At 40.5% G+C, this 11,065-nt stretch overlaps 1 protein-coding gene across 1 annotated transcript in view; it reads right to left on the bottom strand.

The window, feature by feature from the left end:
- Positions 1-4,430: 4,430 nt before the first annotated feature.
- The window catches only part of sema4bb (sema domain, immunoglobulin domain (Ig), transmembrane domain (TM) and short cytoplasmic domain, (semaphorin) 4Bb), a gene marked incomplete in the record, with an annotated part of 71,310 nt that continues 64,675 nt past the window's right edge, over positions 4,431-11,065 (bottom strand). Inside the window, 5 exon segments of the mRNA XM_014010424.1 lie at positions 4,431-6,781; positions 7,989-8,080; positions 9,516-9,673; positions 10,365-10,480; positions 10,555-10,765. Coding sequence (XP_013865878.1) covers positions 6,009-6,781; positions 7,989-8,080; positions 9,516-9,673; positions 10,365-10,480; positions 10,555-10,765 — 1,350 coding nt within the window.

Raw genomic sequence — 11,065 nt, 5'->3', positions numbered from 1 at the left:
AAAGATTTTCTATTGAAATCAGGTCTGGAGACTGGCTAGGCCACTCCAGGACCTTAAGATGTTTCCTACGGAGCCGCTCTTTAGTTGCCCTGGCTGTGTTTTGGGTCGTTATCATGCTGGAAGACCCAGCCACGACCCATCTTCAGTGCTCTTACTGCTTTTAAGGCTGTCATGGCAAATAATAATAATAATAATAATAAAGTCTCTTTCCACAGAGCAGTGATGTGTTTTTGAAGAAGAACAAATTACAGTTTTTGTTCTTCATCAAACACTTGGTGGCTGCAGATGAGCTGCAGCTGGAAATAAACTGAACATGTCAGAGGACGTCAGCAGAGACAGAAACAAACAAAAACTTTTACATGTGGAGAAAATTATTCAGTTTCTTAGAATGAAATGAATCATTGTAAACGTCTGGATTTTGAGACTTAAGATTTGATATCAAACCTCCCCCACTCTTTAATTCCTTCCTGCATTCTTGTCTTTTATTTTTACAATCAAACATTTTTATTCTAAAAGTACATCATAGGTCTTCCTGGCTCTCTGAATGTTAGATGTTGAGTAAAAAGGGACACAAATATCCAAGAGAAATTCAACTTGGCCTGCCTCGTTCCTGGGATTATTCTGTGAACTGAGTAGAAATTTGGTCTGAGAAAACAGATGATAAAAAATAAAAATAAAAAGTATTACTTGCCAAAACAACCTAAAACGCATTAGAATCTTACAATTCTACCAACCGTTTATTTCTAGACTTTGAGAAATTTACATAAAGTTTTAAATTTGACGGCTCGGTAAAGAAGCAGATTATTAAAAATAATGGTAAAAAATCTGTAAAAAAAGACTTTAAGACTCATGTCGAAACATGTATTTTATTCTTTTATCTTAAAAAATTAAAATAAAGTGCTTTTTATGTACAATATAATAAAAACAACAGTCACAATCTCAATGATACAAAAAATACAATTCACAATGTTATTTGTACACAACAATAATAAAAAAACAAAAAGAAATCATGCAGGCAAGACCACATTTGTCTAATAGTTAATCAGTCATTAAGCTGATGATGATGATGATGGAGGAAGGTGGAGCTGTGCTGCAGAACTACATCATGCAGCACAAACCATTCATTGCTTCTACTGTTTGTTTGTAGTTATGAACATTTTGGATGAATCCTGAATGTGTGTGTGTGTATATGTATATATATATATATATATATATATATATATATATATATATATATGGCTACAATCATGTCCAGAACACTGTTTTAGAACTGAGGAGAAGCTCAAAGTCACCAGTTTTGATGCAGCAGTTTGCTTCTCGTTGGAAAAGCACGTCGGTAATAAATACACACATTTAGGACAGTTTGACTTATATTAACCTGTGAGGTCAAATGATTTTGTTTTTGCACCAGATTTCGGTGCAATAAAACCTGGTAGTTTTAACTCCATTCATATATTTATATGTATATATATGTATATATATATCTTTTTTTAACTTAAGAGTTTGAGCGACTCTCAGTTCTGTTTGTAGGCAGAGAAGTTATTACTCAAATAAAACATACTGTAAATATATTATTGACCCGTGTTGTGGAGTTAGGCGTGCCCAGTGAGGGGCTACAATCATGTCACTGATGAGGGTGTTGGTACGGGGCTGCTCACGGCTTAAGGCAGAGCAACCATCGACTGCAGAGGCTTTTATTTTGTAGAGGTGTTTATCCATCAAGCACATCAACATAGGTTATTTTTTTAAGACACAGTTTAAACTTGTCAACTATGATACTCCCGTTTATTTTTTTTTCAGTCTACATTAGTCAAGTCACAAAAAATATTATTTGGTTTCTTGTGGGGGAAGACTGAGAGTGATACTCATTTTTGTGCCTTAAAGTTAAAAGCCTGTTAGCTTAGCTTAGCCTAGCATACATAGAAAATGAATTGAAGCAGCTATTTTGCTCTCATTAATAATTAATAAATCATTATTTATTTCATTTATGAATAATAAAACACTAAAATGCCAAATATTACAGTTTTAAGACTATTTTCTGGATGTTTTCAGGACTAAGAGCTTAAATATACAGGAAGCTGCAGTAGGCGGGAAGAATTTTAAATGACCAGAAGGGATACAGCTTCTACTTAAAAATAAATTACACAATGTGTCACAAATTGACATAAAATTATAAAAAAGAGGGACTAGTTTCTGCCTTGCTTAGTTTAAGCCCATAGTTATTGATCGTACACCAATAAGCAGCTATTAGCATTAGCTGCTACGCTGTGGTGTGAATTTGTCATTTAAAAAGCATGAAAACATAAAATTATCACCAGAATTCACATACCTGACATGTTTTCAGCTAGTCAGTCAAAAAAAAATATAGGAAACTACTTCTCTACTTAAAGCTTCATCTGTATTGGATTTAGCTAGTACACAGCTTTATACAACTTGCTAAAGTTACCATTTTCCTAAAAATTTTGGCAGCTTTTTTAATTTTTACAATTGTCCATAAATTCAGACAAAACTTTGCTTAAATAAAATAAAAAACATGAACGTTTTAACTTTTTAGAGGCACCAGACTCAGAGGGAAACCACCTTTTTGCACATCACCTAGATTATGTTAGCATTTAGCACAAACATGAGTATCTACAATCTTTTCCTCACTCTCTTTAATTAATAAGGTAATTTCAGACTTTTTTCAACCGATCCTGAATAACTTGAATGTAAAACACAAACACTTCTCCTGTCTTGATGTGCTTGATAAAAAAAAAAACTCAGAAGGTGCTGAACTGAGTGAAATGTACGCTGATGTCGGCAGTAAAGCTCTATGAAAAAAAAAAATACTCAGCAGTGTCCACTCTCTAGTTTTAAGACTACCTCTACAACACATCTTGCACAACGTCCCTTAACGACACACAATATTAAGCACAGGTACTTTATTTACACAATCAAAAATGTGAAAAAAAAAAAAAGAAAATAAAGAAAACACTGACCTCTGTTGCACAATACGCCGTGCCGTTCATTTGTCAACTCAGCAATTAGATATCAAAATACTCATGTAGGATACTGGAATATATACTGAAGGCTTTACTTGATCAGTACAGTGAAGTGGTGACACGATCTAAGACCTGTTTAGCCTCGAGTAAATCCTTCTCAAACTGACTTGTCATCGGTTTTCTGCATCTTTGGAAATGTTTGTTTGTAAGGAGAGCTGGGGATGGCTGCACTGGTCCCTGGAACATGTTTTTTTTTTAAAAGGCGTTTCTTAGCAGCTCCTTCTGGTCTCAGTAGTTGCGTTTGCTGAAATATTATCCAATTTTACTGAAATGAAATGTGCAATCCTTTAACCCTGATTATGTGTGCTTTCTGTTCCAACAGGTGTGGTGAAAGCCATCAGATGTGTCACCTGGTGGACTGGAGGTGGATAAAGGCTACATCTCCCTCGTTGCATTGTGTTACAGCTCAGCTGAAGGTGGTCTCTAAACCTGATCTGCTCCCTCTAACATTAGCTATAAATAAACAGAACAAAAAAGGAAGGAAATTAGTCTTTGGAAGATCATTTCTTTGTTGTAACAATGCTGGATAAGTCGTTGGAAAGCCTGTTCATATCCCTTTTAAATGATGCCACATTTGTAAGGAACGTGCATTTGTGGGATGAACGGTAGAGCTGAGTATGTGGGTTGCACACATGAAAGGATTGCCAAATATTTTTTTGCTATTGCCAAACAGCTTCTGAAATCCTTCTTTTCTTCTGTGTGTTTTTTGGCACGTCTCGTTCCACAGTTTTTTAATTACTTCAACAGTTTAAATATCGAAACATTCAGCTCTTTGAGAGCGTTACAGTATTATACTTAGAGACGTTTAGCTTTTTCTGCCATTTTTTTCTCATTTAAAATGTCACAAACACCCTTAAAACTTTTTAAAATGTTCATTCAATTTTTTAAAACTGCTTTGTGCTAATTTTAGCTTCCTTCAGCTTCTACTTTTTACTTTTTTCTGCTTTTTTAGTCATTATTCTGATCGTTTGATATTCTTCTGCAAATGTAAACTTTGTGCTTCTTTCTGCTTATTTAGGCTTTGTGTGCTTCTTTTAGCAGCTGTTAGTTTCAGCTGTTTTTAGTGTGTTTTTAGCAACTTTTTAGCTAATTTGTGCCAAATTAAGCTTTTTGTGAGAACTTTAGCTTCTTACAGCTTAATTCAGCAAACATGCTTTGTTTCTTTAAGCTGATTTCAGCCACTTTTTAAAGTTTTTTAGGCTAGTTTCAGCATTTTTTTTAAAAACTGCAAATTCTTCTTTTGTTTCTTTTTTGTTGCTCCTTTGAAAAATTTCTCTCTCGTTTCCCCATCAATTTTAACTTTCATCTACTTTTAGCTTCTTTTTCTAATTTTAGCTACTGTTTTGCTCTTTTCAGGGTTTTTTTTACCTTTTTTAATCTTTCTACTCATTTTTTACTTTTGTTGTCCTACTTTCTGCAAAGGTCATCTGTTCAAATTTAACTCGCATAAACAGTTTTGATGTTAAACCTTTTCAGCTTCTTTCTACTCTGAACTTCCACACTTGTTTAAAGCTTCTGGTACCTCCAGGTGTTGCCAGTTTGTTTAAGATTTATTGCCAAGTAGCATTGTTACAACAAAGAAACAACCTACCAAACACGCACTTATTGACTTTTTGTGCCAAGTATTGTTTTGTGACTTTATATCGTTTGTCCTGTCCATCCCACTTTAACTCTGGTGTCTGCAAAGTACTTGGATAAGTTTCAGAATGAAGGCAGACAAGCACATGGTGAACCTCCATGTTGTTTTTTTGGCCCGACTCAAACTCAACATGAAGAGAAACCGCTTTTACAAACACTGCTATGAGCTAACAGTCTTAAGAGAAACTCCCAACTTTGACCTTCACATTTATTTATTATTAGTGCCACAATACATTTAGTGGAAAACCCGACCCTGGATCCATCACCGTGTGCTCTTAAAGGATGATTGATGCAAACCGTGACGTGGCCGTGACAGGATGGCACTATTGCATTTAGATTTAGTCATTATTATTTTTATTTGTTGTTATTTTTTGGCACAGTACATGTGGTGATTTCAGTGCTGCCCTGAATATGTCAAAAAGGTGACGCTGTTTCCATATTTTCCACCTTTCTGTATTCTTTCCTCCGAAGCTCATCTGGGTTTTGTGTCTGAACCCACAGTGGCAGCTTCCTTTCAATCCCGTCAAACGACCAGATGAGCAGAATGTTTTCCTTTTAAAGTGGAGCAGTTTTTGCGGGTGACCACATTTCCACAACAAGCATACATTCAGGAGGTAAATGACAGTGTTTAGGCCTCAGAGGACAAGAATAAGCTGCTTTTTTTTGTGTCCCGTCTTGATGTCCTCCAACAGCAGCGCAGTCTCCCAACCTTTGCCTCAGGTTTCGGCTCACACATTTACTCCGCACAAAAAGGGGAAACAAAATGTGCTGAATGACAAGGAAAATGAATTTCACTTTAACCTGAACTCCTCGTCACCACGTCGCTGGAGCCTGCGTGTGCAGAAAAGCAGAAGTGTGGAGGCGCCACCTTCTGCAGAAGCTGTGCAAGATTACTCAAAGAAGAGCTGGGCGAGCATCGACGCTTTTTGACTCGACAGACGTTTCACGATGCGTACCCAACAGAGACGCCGCTCCACACAGAAACATGTGTTCTGTGTAAGGTGGTATTAACTGTGTCCCTTATATTACCCAGCCCTTTGCTCTCTCTCTCACACAGACACACACACAGGTTGTTAGAGGCCACGAGAAGAGTTCAGAAACAGACCGATGGAATCATATTAGCAGCTGCCATGGTTTTTGTGGTTGATGCTGACGTGTTGTGCCGCAGCGACAAACCAGCCCAACCTCTGGCTTCGGAGTGGAAACATGAAACAAACACGCCCTCCTCACTGATCAGAGCTGAGATGGCTGAAAGAAAAAGATGCGCCGTGACGTGGGAGGATGTCAGGGTTTCCTCTCCGGTGCTGGGTGGTCCGTACCGTGAGTGTCTCACACGATGGAGTCTTTGATCTCGGAGCCTAACCGGACTCTGGGCCGAGGGCAGGTCGGGGAGTACTCCACGTGGCTCTCCTTCGCGTTGAGCGGCCGCCTGTCCGAGGACTCGGAGAAGCTCTTGCTGTTGTCCGGGGAGGACTCGTGCGTGGGCGTGCTGCAGACGTAGACGTCGTCCAGCGTCTGGTAGCCCTTGTGGTCCGAAAGTGAGACGGGGACGGTGTTGCCGTTGAGGGGCAGGCTCTCCGCGGGCTTCCCGACCATCCTGGGCTTCTTCTGCTGCATGCTGGGGCACTCGCCCTGCTTCAGCATGGACTTCATGTGGTCCCGGTTCCTGTAGACGACGAACAAGGAGAAGACGACGAGGGAGAACGCCAACAGGGCGCACACCACAATCAGCTCGTTCCAGTAGGTCTTGGTGTGGACCTGCTGGGAGCGAGACTCGCCCGGCAGGATGATGGTCTCCTCCCGGGGGAAGTGGGGCGTGCGCGAGTGTCCGACGGGGGTGGTGCTTTCCAGGCGGGGCTCCGCTCTCACGCAGTAGTTGGCCAGCAGCTGGCGGAAGCCCTCCTCCTCGGACCAGCACTCGTACGTCTCCGTGTGCTCGGACTGGGCCACCACCACCAGGTTCCCCTCCGGGGTGGCGTACAGGAACTGTCTGGAGCGGTCGCTGTAGCGCCACTTCCTCTGAGCCAGGTTGGAGCGCAGCTTACAGGGCAGGACTCGAAATGTGTTGGCTGGGATTGTAATGGGCTTGCAACGGGAACCACCTGCAGAAAACAAACAATATTTTAAATGAAGTCTTATTCTGCTAAGAAATACATGAATAAATCATGTTTATTATTTTGCTCTTTTTTGGTTTCCTTCTCTACATTTTAGGTCTGAAAGCCACAAATTCCCAGAATCTACCTTAAAAGGAGTTCTCCTGCCTCTAAGATTCATCCTGTTTCTAATTCAGGCTGCATTTTTTTTTATCTTCACTGCTCCTCATCATCATGAAAACACATTTGTGCTACAAGTGCAAGGAGGAAAAGAAAAAAAAAGCACATCCGGTGATTTTGTGTCGAAATCAACAATTTTCTGCAAAAAGCTGACTGAAGAGTTTTTGATTAGACCAGGATTCCAAGTCCAATTAGTCCAAGACGGTGAACGCAGAGTCCTGAATAAAACATCACGGTCAAATAAGGAGCTCTGGTTTCCATTTTGTCAACATCTTTACTCGTCAAGCTGCAGCATGCCTCTGAAGGACATTAAATTAACAGTTAGTGGAGTTCTGTGGAAAGGTTATGAGCAGTTAATATCTTACCTGTCGTAGATAGCTCTTTGAACAACCTCAGTTTGGTAAAACAAACTGTTAAGTTCTGACTGGACTGAGGAGCCTTTGCATGAAGTTCTGATATTTTTGAGGGTGGACTCTTACGAGGGCAGAAACCCACTTTGGTCTTAAACCTGCTCAAACTAGCCGTTAGCTCGTCGGTCCGGTCAGAGTTAAACTGTTCCTCCAAACTGAGGTCGATCAAAGAGCCATGTATGACTCAGGAGGTATGAAAGTATTGTGGTATACCTCAGTATTGAAACATGGTGTCGTTTTTTTTAAAATATCATGCTGGTATTGTATTATTGTTATTATTATTATTATTATTAGAATTTATTTTAGAGGAAAAAAGGGGCAGATGTTATAAGGTTTTTCTTCTCTCTGCTTCCTTTCATTTCTCTTATAAATTGTGTTTGGTTTTTTTATTATGTATAGATTTTCTTGTTTTAATGAATGAATACGATATTATTTATTATTAATAAATATTTTTGTGTGTGGGTACATGAAATAAGTGCGTATCAAATTTTCATACAGACTATAAATATTCAATAATATATTTGTTTTGTTCATTAGTTGTGTACAGAATAGGTAGCCGAGCTTGTTACTGGACTGTTTTAGACTCTAAACGTGTGTCGTTCGTGGGAGAGGCAGAGGAAACTCACGGGCAGCTGTTGGTCTGGCAGATCTGGGGCTGGAAATTGTCGCATTGCAAATGGCTGACGTGTCCGCCTCCTCCACGTCCTGCTGCCAGTGGCTGCAACAGAACCACAGGGTGAGAGGAATGACAGGCACCTTGTAGAAAAAGTATATTTTACTCCTTTTAAAAGGATCCATGATTAGTTGTAACATTAGACTTTATTTGATAAACATTTATTTTAACTATAAAATAAAGAGTCAAAATACTGTAGGCTGTTTAGTTTTGTAAGATGGAGCCATTTTATTTACCCGCAAAGCTTTCTGGGTAAATGATGATAGGTCCTCTGTGTGAGCGAGCTATATCCACCCTGTAGGTTAATCTTGGACAATATCTGATGATCGACTCTTTTAAATGAAACCAGAGAGCGTTGACAGAGAGGAGAAGGTAGAAATGACTCAGTCTGTAACTGAAAATATGGATGGAGGACAACAGAGCTGCTTCATGGAAGAAGAACCTCAGCTTAGCCTGTTAGCTTTAGCGCTGACGCTATATTACCTTATATGTATTAGCTCAGTGCTAGCATGACAAACAAGCTAAACTGAGGTCCTCCATCCATATTTTCAGTTGCAGCTGAGTCATTTTTTTGTTCCCCTCTCTGTCATGTGGATGGAGGACCTCAGTGATGAGAGGAGAATGTGTAGCACTGAGCTAATACATATATATGGTGATAGCGTCGGGGCTAACACTGAAGCTAACAGACTAAGCTGAGGTTCTTCTTCCATGAAGCAGCTCTGTTGTCCTCCATCCATATTTTCAGTTCCAGGCTGAGTCTTTTCTACCTTCTCCTCTCTGTCAACGCTCTCTGGTTTCATTTAAAAGASTCGATCATCAGATATTGTCCAAGATTAACCTTCAGGGTGGATATAGCTCGCTAGCAGCCTCACACCGATGACCTATCCACGTCATCATTTACCCAGAATGCTCTGCGTGTAAATAAAATGGCTCCGTCCGTGTAATATACTTTTAAACTTTGTTTTAAAATGATAAAAACTAAACATCCTACAGTATTTTTACAGTCTTTATTTTACAGTTAAAATATATGTTTATCAAATAAAGCCTAATGTTACAACTGATCATGAATCCCTTTAAAACCAGTTTACATCATGAAGAGACTGATTCTCCTTTTAAAAGAAGCTTTTCTCAAACACGACAGGGAACTTCATAGATTTGTAGGATTTCTTTCAAAAATAACATCTTATTTCTTCTGATTGAAATATGAACACTGCTGGATGAGTTGACAGAATCCTTCTGTCTTTAAGAAGCCACTGACAGGAGGTATGTTTACATACATGTATATGTTTTCTAAATAGCTCCTTCCACATTTTTCCAAGCGGTCGCCATGTTGTGATTTAAAATATCTCCCTCCAGTCCTCTCACTGAACCTTGTTAAATATGATTTTATGGTTAAAACCTGCATAACCTTACACCTGCCTGGCCGTGCGCACCACGTCACACCGCTACGAGCTCCGGCAGCCCGCGTGGGACCGCTCACCTGTCGGGCGGAGCCATCCTGACGTCCCGGCACACCGACCCGTTCCAGGCGCAGTAGGGGTCTCTGGACAACACGCACTCGCCGCAGCTCAGGTAGTTGGAACAGTTGGCCACGGGAACCTCCACCAGGCCCGAGTACGACGAGACGAACAACAAACCCTGCAGGGAGAAAAAAAAAAAAGAGAAGAACATGAATAAATGAGTTGCAGGGTCGAGGGCCGGGTTTGGGTTTCTGACTTCAAAAAGGGACGGCACACTGAAACAATTACTCATAACGTACACACAGAGCTAACGCCGACCAGCTGGGCCGTCTTCCTGCCAAAAATGAGTCATTTGGACTGTGATCGTGTGTTGGGTTGAACACACTCACAAGCTCAGCGCATGCTTTAAAGAACTTTCTTCTTCTTTTATTCGCCTTGACGCGTTTCGTTTTAACAAACGTGTTACATAAAATCACCTCTCGTCACAGCGTAGAGACTGTGAACTGTTTGGAGCTTCGACTTTCCTCACATAAAATCATTTCTTGCTTTATTAGAATTACTTATTTGCAGATAAGTTTGGCAGTTTAGACTCTGGAAAAGGTCTTTTTATGTAATAACAACAAGAAAAATAAAGAAAATGAAATTAAGCTGTGGGTAAAGTGCCAGAGAGTATAATAAACCTCGTCTTCCACACAGAGCTATAACTTACAGCTAACTGAATGAAATGGGCCCTGCAGAGGGAAAATCTCTGCAGCCAGTTTGAAATGATTAAAACACTCAACATGAACTGATTTAAAGAGGACTTCAGAGGCTCTTGCAGACGTATATGAAGTTACAGCGTTTTAATTTAGCTCTGCGGTGTTATCTACCCGCTGAGAGTCCAGTTCGATGTGCTGCACGGGCTGAGGCTCTGCGAACAGAACCAGCTCCTCGATGATGTGCATCTTGTCGTTGGCGTTAATGGCTTTGTGGAGCTTCCCGTCATCTGAAACCAACAGAGAGAAGGGTTAGAAGCGACTGCAGAGCAAGACGCGAGTCGTCGGGGAGGAAGACCCTCACCCGTTCCGATGAAGAGCACGTCGTAAGCCCGCTCCATGCCCTGGATCTTGTGCACGGCGATCTGCGTGTAGCGCACGCTGCGCTTCAGCAGCAAGGGGGCGCTGCGGATCACGCCGTCCATCAGGAAGTGGTCCTTCACAAAGTTCAGCACTTTATCCGGCATGTGCAGGGACGAGTGGATGCTCATTTGTCTGGCGTGGTTGGTCACGCACTGCAGGGAGGAGAGATGAGAGCTTCACTCTCTGCTGTCAGGCTTTTTGTTTAAACTTTGTTTTCCTGCCCTCAGGTTGTAACTGATCTTTATGGTCTTCATCATCCCATATTTACAGCAGGTAAAATAAGTATTGAACACGTCAACATTTTTCTCAGTAAATATATTACTAGAGGTGCTAATGACATGAAATTTTCACCAGATGTTGGTAACAACCCAAGTGATCCATACATACATTCCACATTATTACAAATAACATCATTTCTGGACATTTATGGTTTGATTTCTTTGTATGTATGG

Source organism: Austrofundulus limnaeus, unplaced genomic scaffold (genome assembly GCF_001266775.1).
Source record: "Austrofundulus limnaeus strain Quisiro unplaced genomic scaffold, Austrofundulus_limnaeus-1.0 Scaffold69, whole genome shotgun sequence".
In the NCBI taxonomy this organism is placed as follows: domain Eukaryota; kingdom Metazoa; phylum Chordata; class Actinopteri; order Cyprinodontiformes; family Rivulidae; genus Austrofundulus; species Austrofundulus limnaeus.
Note: the sequence above shows the minus strand (reverse complement) of the source record. Positions and strands in the feature narration are given on the sequence as shown.